The 9,772-nt window shown below is 40.9% G+C and overlaps 1 protein-coding gene across 1 annotated transcript; it reads right to left on the bottom strand.

Annotated features, from left to right (window-relative positions):
- Positions 1-5,981: 5,981 nt before the first annotated feature.
- LOC118369327 (dickkopf-related protein 1-like) lies at positions 5,982-8,688 on the bottom strand. Its single transcript, XM_035753760.2, has 4 exons — positions 8,297-8,688; positions 7,933-8,074; positions 7,583-7,714; positions 5,982-7,474 (listed from the first exon to the last, which is right to left on the bottom strand). The coding sequence occupies exons 1-4, from the start codon at positions 8,504-8,506 to the stop codon at positions 7,221-7,223; spliced, it is 738 nt and encodes a 245-aa protein (XP_035609653.1). The 5' UTR covers positions 8,507-8,688; the 3' UTR covers positions 5,982-7,220.
- Between the last annotated feature and the right edge of the window lie 1,084 nt (positions 8,689-9,772).

Genomic DNA, 9,772 nt, shown 5'->3' with positions numbered 1-9,772 from the left:
TCTTGTTGATGTTGTTGAAAAAGGTTGGCAGTCGAAGAGGACCGTGGACTCTTTTTCTAACTTTTTACTCAGTCAAACAAATAATTCTATATATAAAAATATGGTTTGTTTAGACTCTAGGTTGCATTAATATTTGCCATTGTAGGTAAAGTTGAGATCACATTTCTAGTAGTTGACTTGAGGCTACACCAAACCATGTTTTTAAACCACATCATCTGGACACAACTTTAAGGTGGTTGTGTGTTTGCTTGGATAGCAGACTACCGCTAGTTGAAATTAACAGGATATGTTTGCACATATGAATTTCCACCAGACATTAAATCATTATAGCGAAAGTACTTTCCATTCTTTAATTCATTTAATATAATCTGTTTCAGTGACACAAGCGTCACATGCTGCTGTCTAGTTAAATCAACACGTGTCTGAGACAAGCAGAGATTCACCATATCAAAGGACTATCTCTGTGACTGAGTGGCAGAAGTAACCTGTGGTTAATGCTAGGATAATATTTTGGAACATACAGTATCACAGTCCTGTGTTTGTATGAATCATCAGCGCTTTCAAGCCAGCAAAACACAGTGTCGCGTTTTAGCGTGAAGAGTCTGAATCAAAGCATCTATTTACCTTCTCTGGGTTACGAGGCTGTAGTTTAGGTTAGGTTAGCTGTGGTTTCTACCCCAGCACACAGACACACGCACACACACAGCTGGTTACAGTCCTGTGCAGCAGGCTGACCTTGTTTTCCCTTTCCCCAGACCACTTTACTGTAACTCAGAGGCTGCATTTACAACAGGGGGCCAGTCACGTATTTCCTCATCACTTTCCTCTCTCTCTCTCTCTCTTTCTCTATCTCTCTCTACCAGATCTCTCTCTCCAGTATGTTACTATAGGGTATTCAGCAGGACAGCTATTGCCTTTTCATGTCCACCTTATTATTTTTGTGTGTGTTGGAACACCAGGGCTGCCTAGTAACCTTATGACAGTCATTTCCTCGGCACAGAGAGATTCCACCTGCCTGATGCAGATGAAGCCTGGAGACATCATCCTGCAGGAAAACCTTTTGGATGAAGGGATTTATTCAATCCGCATGGTGGGAAGTTCAGCGTGATTGAGGAATTTATAGGCAATTTTCAAGTGTTAGCGGAGACCGCATTCACGGTAAACGCTGCATGATGTTCCATCAGAAATTCCCTTTACATTTCTATTGCAGAGTCCGTAACTCTTCAGGGATCCAGATTGAATAGAGCCTGAAGCTCTATTGGAATACATTGGAAAGGATTGGAAGGAGGGAGTAGAAGCAGACAGAGTGTATTGATACAGACAGCATACTGAGTACCCTTGTCATCAAGGATGTGGCCAGCTTCATAGAGCCAGATGACAAATCCATCGCATATTTGTGGTTGGCTATATCAATGTCTGTCTGGCAGAGAAGCAGAAATCCAACATTGATGCAACATGTTATGCTTCTGGCAGAGATAAAGACCTTTGGTTGGATAATACAGAGGTAAATGTGAATATAGTCTGTCTATAATATACTAAACAAAAATATAAACGCAACATGTAAAGTGCTCGCCCCATGTTTCAGGAGCTGAAATAAAAGATGACAGAAAGTCTCCACATGCACAAAAAGCTTATTTCTCTCAAATGTTGTGCACAAATGTGTTTGCATCCCTGTTAGTGAACATTTCTACTTTGTCAAGATAATCCATCCACCTGACAGGTGTGGCATATCAAGAAGCTGATTAAACAGCATGATCATTACACAGGTGCACATTGTGCAGTGTAATGCCACAAATGTCGGAAGTTTTGAGGGAGCATGCAATTGGCATGCTGACTGCAGGAATGTCCACCATAGCTGTTGCCAGAGAATGGAATGTTCATATCTCTACCATAAGCCGCCTCCAACGTCGTTTTAGACAACATGGCAGTAACTGGCCTCACAACAGCAGACCACGTGTAACCACACCAGCCCAGGACCTCCACATCTGGCTTCTTCACCTGCGGGATCATCTGAAATCAGCCGCCCGGACAGCTGATGAAACCGAGGATTATTTCTGTCTGTAATTAAAGCCCTTTTGTGGAGAAAAACTCATTCCAGTTGGCTGGGCCTGGCTCTCCAGTGGGTTAGCCTATGCCCTCCCAGGCTTTCCCATGGCTGCACCCCTATCCAGTCATGTGAAATCCATAGATTAATGCCTAATGAATATATTTCAATTGATTAATTTCCTTATATGTAACTCAGTAACTTGTAACTTCCTTATACTGTAACTCAGTATAAAAAAATGAAATTGTTGCATGTTGCATTTATATTTTTGTTCAGTATACGGTACATCTGCAGGTCCCAGGCAATGTGGTAAACCGTCTTGTGAGCAATGGCTTGGTTATGAACACAATCATTACTCCATATAAATTGCAATAGATACTGATGCTTAAGGTAATGCCTTCAGCTAGCTTTTACTTGAAGATGTACATTTACATGTTAGTCATTAAGCAGACGTTCTTATCCAGAGCAATTTACAGGAGCAATTATGGTTAAGTGCCTTGCTCAAGGGCGCATAAACAGATTTTTCACCTAAATCCTTTATGTCTCTGACGGTCAGAGTCTGACCTGTAAGTCTTTGGGTAAACCTGCGACGTTAAAGGTGTTTGACTGTTCCTTTCTGTTTGTACTGACCCACCAGACAAGCACCTGCTCTTTAGAAGTTCGCTTCTCTGTGAGCTCCTATGTGTGATGCCTGACATCATTACTGTTGGAATTTCACGTCTGTAATATTCAAACATGGCGGTCAGGCTGCTAGTAAAAAGTACAGCCGCGAGTACTGGGTCATCTATCTTAGTGCTAAGAAACAGCTTTTGCTGTGTCACTGACCCCAAAAAAACAAAACAATTAAAATTGTTGTGAACTTATTGTACACTCTTAGAAAAAAAGGTGCTATCTAAAACCTAACATGGTTATTCGGCTGTCCCCATAGGAGTACGCTTTGAAGAACCTTTTTGGTTCCAGGTAGAACCCTTTTGGGTTCCATGTAAAAACAATTCCTGCAGAGCATTCTACAAGGAACCAAAAAGGGTTCTGACTGGATCCAAAAATGTTTTTTCTATGGGAACAGCTGAAACCCCCTATTGGACTCCTTTTTTTCTAATAGTGTACAGTATATGTGTCAAAATCATGCTTTTTTATCATACTTATCAACTTCTTACATGATGCTTACATTGTGAAGTCACACAACCAAAATCTTGTTCGAGCAAAACCAAAGACTTGTAGAAGTGACAACTCCCGGAAGTCACCACAGTTCATTTGCATCTTCTTAAGACATGTCAGGGCACATTTATTGGTAGATCCGATTCGTTCATATCAAGGAGAGTCAAGAGGAAATTGTTGTGCCACTCCTTGTCCAATAAGGTTATAGCCTCCAGATCTGCACTGTAGTGTTCACAGGAAGGATAGCATAATTATTGTCACCCACACTAATGGGCAGTGGGGAGGCGGAAGGGCAGGTTTAATTACTAATCACCTGTATCCTGTTTTCCCATCAAACCAGCATCGTTAGTCCTTTGATGCCAACATCAGAGGGCCATAGATAGCAGTGCATCCACAGGTTGTGGGCAACAATCTCCCTTCCTCGCCTCACCAGTTATTATCTTCATCGTTTAAATGAAAGAGATCCACGGTGACGTCCCTATTCATGCAGTCGGTTATATTACATCCACTTATATTTACTTACAGTTCTTGGAAGATAACAGCCCACCAACATCCTCATTCAGATATGAATATACAGTATTAGAGTAAACTCTGACCCTAATATCTATTTTACAGCTGCTTTGGGTGCAACCAACTGGAGTAATTATAGACTGCGGGGCTCACTTAAAGAGATGTGGGATCCAGTTCAACATTAAAAACATTAGAAGAAGACCAAAGGTTTCATCAAGAAGAAGGGTTATCGGTTAGCATGTGGACTCTGCTGATGGTTATCGTTATGTTTCGTAGATGTTTAAAGGTCTGTATTACAGTTGCCTGTGTGTGCGATCACAGATCCAAAATCAGTTTTGTGATTTAACATTATGACCGTCTTCTGATTGGTTCTCTTTTTTCTTTTCCTCAAATTAATTTTAAAGCCTACATTTACATTTTTAGCAGAATCAAATTGCTTAAATATATGAATAAAATAATTATATCAAAATGTAGGGCTCTATTCAATCTTTAAAGCTGAAGCGTGACGGATTCCACGCAATAGAAATGTAAAGGTCATTTCTGCTTAAGCCGACACATGGGATCACCGTGAACACAGTCTCCGCTAAAGTGGGAACGTTGCCTTTACATTTCAATCCCGCTGTAAAGCTGAACTTCCGCGATGCGGATTGAACAGAGCCCTTAATGAAGAAAAAACACACAGTACACAGTATATAGGACAAATAGTCTTGACCTCTACATCCAGATCAACAAAACACGCAGGTTCGAACGTGTGTGTTTGTTAGCACATACTTGACCAAACACAATGCCCATTTCACATTAATGTGTTTGAGTTTTTCTAACTCTGTTTGTTTGCAAGTCTCTAGTTACACAACTACTCACAACTTCAAAGATGAGGGGGCTTTGAGGTACTCTGTAAAACATTCACACTGCCCTGTTCAGTAGAGGTGAATTGCTGTTTTATTGTATCGGACAGCAAAGAGGGGATCCGTTATTTTACACCGAATGTTGGCTGATTATTAATGAATGAGTACCAGGCAGCAACCTGTACTTAATTAAAAGAGTACCCTTTCCCTTCAAGGGTGTAGATAAAAAAGTACGATCCTTGCTTTGGAGTTTTAAAGATGTCCACTCTTTCCCTCAAATAATTAGCTCTATGTCTAGTTGATCGCTTACGGTTTCCTCCTCGCCATTGTACTGAGATTCCATCCACATATGTTTCGGGTCCACCCCGCCGCCGAGAGAAAGCTGGGGGAAGCACATGTATGGGTAGAGGACAACTGAAAACTGTATATCCCATGCTTTGAAATGCCTACCCCCCACTGCTTTGTCTCGCTTGACAGCTTGACGTAAAGACGAACTCTTCAGTTTCTCGTTAAGCCGGGGGAACGCAAAGGAAGTTGAACGCTGCGTCCAGAAAGAAAAAGTACTTTAAAGTGATGGATGTTTGTGCACTGGGGATGTATTGGGGATAGAGAAGTGTGTCCGTTTGATACATTGCTTCCCTTTCGAATTACATTCATTTGTTGTAGAGGCAGATGAATTCAATTAATTTGTTATTGTACCCACGGTACGCTAGTGATCTCAAATACAATCAAACTTTATTTGTCACATGCGCCGAATACAACAAGTGTAGACTTTACTGTGAAATGCTTACTTACAAGCCCTTGAGCACGATCTGGGACAAGCATGACGACACTATCGCCACGAAGCATTCATACCTCCCTGCAAGTTCAGAGTTCAACTTTGTTATCTGAATAAACTGGGAGTTACCATCATGCCTCTATATCATCGCTGTCTGATGAAAACTGATCTCTAAATATGAACTTTTCAGGAAATTGAAAAAAAATAACAATTTTCTTCCCCATTAATGAACATACACTTATGAAACTTCAGAAGCTATGCTGAATACATTTTGCTGGTCCTAGAGTCATGAAATGCTCAGAGTACATTGCGGAAAGTTTTCAATAAATTTAAAAAAAGATATATATAAAAAAGTATGGCATAATGGACTTACAAGGTTTTTCATCATTTAATGATGATATTTTAGTTAGACCCTATGGTTCTTCTGCTCAGGATTAACAGGTCAGAGGGAGTGTGGTGAGCCACTAGCTCCCCTATAAGTCACCGTAAAACAGCCATATGGATGGCAGCAGTAACAGAGGGAAAGGTCCTACCTACACTGTGCATCACATTAAATCAGCAGTAGATGTTTCAGGTTAGGATTGCTGCAATAGAGGGAAGTAATCACAGTGATTCTTATAGCCTAATAGGTTATTACCATAATAGGTGGAGTTTTGAAATCAAATCAAACTTTATTTGTCACATGCGCTGAATACAACAAGTGTAGACTTTACAGTGAAATGCTTACTTACAAGCCCTTAACCAACAGTGCAGTTCAAGAAGAAGAAAATATTTACCAAGTAGACTAAAATAAAAAGTAATAATAAAAAGTAACACATTATGAATAACAATAATGAGGCTCCATACAGGGGGTACTGGTACTGAGTCAGTGTGCGGGGGTACAGGTTAGTTGAGGTAATCTGTACATGTAGGTGGGGGTGAAGTGACTATGCGTAGGTAGCAAACAAACAGCGAGTAGCAGCAGTGTACAAAAGGGAGGGGGGGTCAATGTAAATTTGATTAGTTGTTCAGCAGTCTTATGGCTTGGGGGTAGAAGCTGTTAAGGAGCCTTTTGGTCCTAGACTTGGCGCTCCGGTACCAGTGTCGTGCGGTAGCAGAGAAAACAGTCTATAACTTGGGTGACTGGAGTCTCTGACAATTTTATGGTCTTTCTCCGACACCACCTATTGTATAGGTCCTGGATGGCAGGAAGCTTGGCACCAGTGATGTACTGGGCCGTTCGCACTACCCTCTGTAGCGCCTTACAGTCAGATGCCGAGCAGTTGCCACACCAGGCGGTGATGCAACCGGTCAGGATGTTTTAGAACTGAAGCAGCGTACATCAATAGTTATAACGGTTGTATACCTTGTAATGAATAGGTCATGTTTGGAATTGGTCGGACTAATTGAACAGCCAATATGACTCCTTTGACGGCATCAATTCATTTCCCCTTTCCCTTGGTAGTTCTCTAAACAAGTGAATTATTACATGCAGTAATGTGCAAATTATTTCGTAAGACGGTTAAATATCGTCACACTCTTTATTTCAAATAAAAAATATAGACATTTATATCAGAATCTATATAAACTCGTATAAATCAGAGTTGATACATGTAAATAGAGCACCTTCTTCGAATAGTTGTGACTAAAAATAATTAAGTGCCATCATCTATCTATATGTTATGTACAATACAGTAATTTACTGTAATAATCCTATCTCAAGTTCCATAGAGAAACAATCACAACTACTCTTGTCATTTTTGAAGAACAAAATCTGAAAAACCACACAAAAACAGTCCCAATCCCTCCTCTCCACTTCGCTTGTCGGAAATCACACCCGTCCTTTAGTTTTAGAATTTCCGAAAAGCTACGGAAATCCGTGGATTGCTGCTGACAGTTCGTTGATTCAATGTCTTTGGCAAGTGTGCAGACTTCGAGATGCCTTGCTGTTGTGCTCCCCTCTCTGTGTTCTGCAGGACAAGCCGTCTCCACAGTCACACCGTTGAAATATCTCCAAACCGTGTGTTCCTTTCCTTTGGTGTTTGGTGCAGACCTGACCTTCTTGCACCACTGGCTTGCAGATCTTGGACCAGAAATGGCGCGCACAGCAAAGTCCCTCTGTGCAATCCGAAGACCTCAGGCAGTTCTCACCTTCCAGACCTGAACAAATAAGTTACATGAGTATATTGTAGGCTTTGTTTATGACAAGACATTGATCGCCCTGAGTCCATTTTCAATAGTACATTTCATAGCTGATTCGTTACATACCTTTTGGGGTTTGTGAAAGATCTTGTGTGGGCAATTTGGAGTGCAGTTCCACTGTAGAGTTCTCCTCCTGTGTATTGAAGATTGGCATTCCGATGTGCTGAACGATCTCAGGATTGCTGGGCAAACACAGGCCTAGGAAGAAAACAAGAAGATCAAACATGAGATGATGTGCTTGAAATTACACGAGCTCCTTCAAAAAAGTGTGTAGAATTACTCAAATTCAACTACACTTCTCTTCAAAAGATCAAAGCAGTGAGGAATGGCATTAGACAACATATTCTAAATGCACGATAAAACATATTAGATTGTGTAATTTAACATGAAAGTGTTGGGACTTGTCGGCAAATCACCATTACTGCACTGGTTGCCAGGGCAGCACACAGCGTCCCGGATACAGCGCTTCCTGCGCTTCTTGCATGGGAGACAGGCACCTCGGGACTCCAAGCAGAAACCATGGTCACCGCACTCCTCATCGGCAGAGCAACTCAAGGACTGAAAGAAGAAAGTCAGATGATTCATTTTATGAATTCAACTTTTTAGAATACTTGCCAATTTAAATAGTAGGCTATGTATATTGCTGATGGTAAACTGCTCAATGTAAATATGAGGGAAACTACGGTCCATTTTAAAACCTCCAAATTAAACACAATGGATAGGCTACTTTGATCAATATACAATTGCCCAGTCTTATGATTTATGGGATGCTGAGTTTACCTGTACGGTATCAATTGCCAGGTTTTGGGTCCCGCTGTCAAAAGTAAATTCGTCAGGGCTTGCGCTGACCGGGTGACTCGGACCCGCCACTCCAGGTATGTTCTTGATGGCATTTGAGTTGAGAAACACTGATCCAGCGCATGCAGAATGAAAGTATCCGACCATCATGTAAAAGGCAGCGGAAAAAACGAATGGCAGGATAATTGTCATTGTAGAAATGGTTATTTTGTGGCGAAATGGTTCCAATTTCAATAAGCAATAGTAGCCTATATAGACCGAGGGCAGGTAGGAGAGCACTAGTAAAGCGGAGTAGGGCTACCTCTGTAATCCGATGATTCCTGATGTGCGATTTATACATGTGGAGTTGTTTGCATTCCCGCCCCCAGCTATGTGTAACAAAGGAGTGGATGACATTTCAAAGGGTTCGAGCTCATGACGCATCCCACAGCAAGTAAGGCTACCCACCCATTGGCCGGGAATCCTAATCCAAAACGTCTCGCAATGTTTGTGTCCAATTATCAATGACTCTTCGCGAGATGACATCAAACAGACACCGACACATTCTTTTCTTGGACACGTTACCAGCATTTGAAGCGAGATAATATAAATAGGCATATCACCAAGACGCAGCTACAATGTATAAACGATGGAATAGGATAGGCCTACATTGTACTCATCATTTTTGGCAGTTTATCAACATTTATTGAGAAATGTGCAGCCTCTTTTATCCCACAAAGGTGCCACTTGTACTTCTAGTCAAATATTTCGATAAGATGAAAATACTAACCGGGTGTATGGTACATCGTTTTTCGTTGTAAACCTAGACTACTGTTTATAAATCAGTTAGAACTTTATAACTATAGTTGCTTTCGTTGACCACAGACGACGCATTGGGTGATTAATTCAAGACATTTTCTCCCCATTATGAACAGCATTTGATCGGTAATTGTAAGGAGAGAACTTTGAAATGCACTTGATTAAACAAGGCGGCGAGGATCAAAGAGAAATATGCAAATCTCAGAGTGAAACGTTTACCGAATAAATTACCATTCAGGCTAACTGCTTAAAAAATATGAGTTGATGATTAGCACCCCGCGATAAGGAATTCACATCGGTCTCTCTGAACCTTAATCTGTAGCCTGTAAAACAATTAGACACACAAGTATTCCCTTCCCCTCAGATAAAGATAAAGCCTAACCTCTAAAGCACCTCTTGTGTTGATGTAGTCTGTTGTGCCAATTCCAACAATACTGAGAAAGTAGAGGCATAGGCCTGCTAACCAATAGGTCTATGACAGCTATTTGACAATCAAAAGTTTAAATTAATAATTATTTGAATAATTCTAGAGAGAATTCTAACTGTTGCTTAATATCAGGTTATGAAAGACAGTCTGTCTGGTTGGAAAAACATGTCGGGTCTTAAATCAGGAATGGTGGTTTAGAAAACGGTATATATAAAAAAGGTTAGCCTATAAAA

Source organism: Oncorhynchus keta, chromosome 3 (genome assembly GCF_023373465.1).
Source record: "Oncorhynchus keta strain PuntledgeMale-10-30-2019 chromosome 3, Oket_V2, whole genome shotgun sequence".
Classification (NCBI taxonomy): domain Eukaryota; kingdom Metazoa; phylum Chordata; class Actinopteri; order Salmoniformes; family Salmonidae; genus Oncorhynchus; species Oncorhynchus keta.
This window is presented reverse-complemented; position numbering and strand designations above follow the sequence as displayed.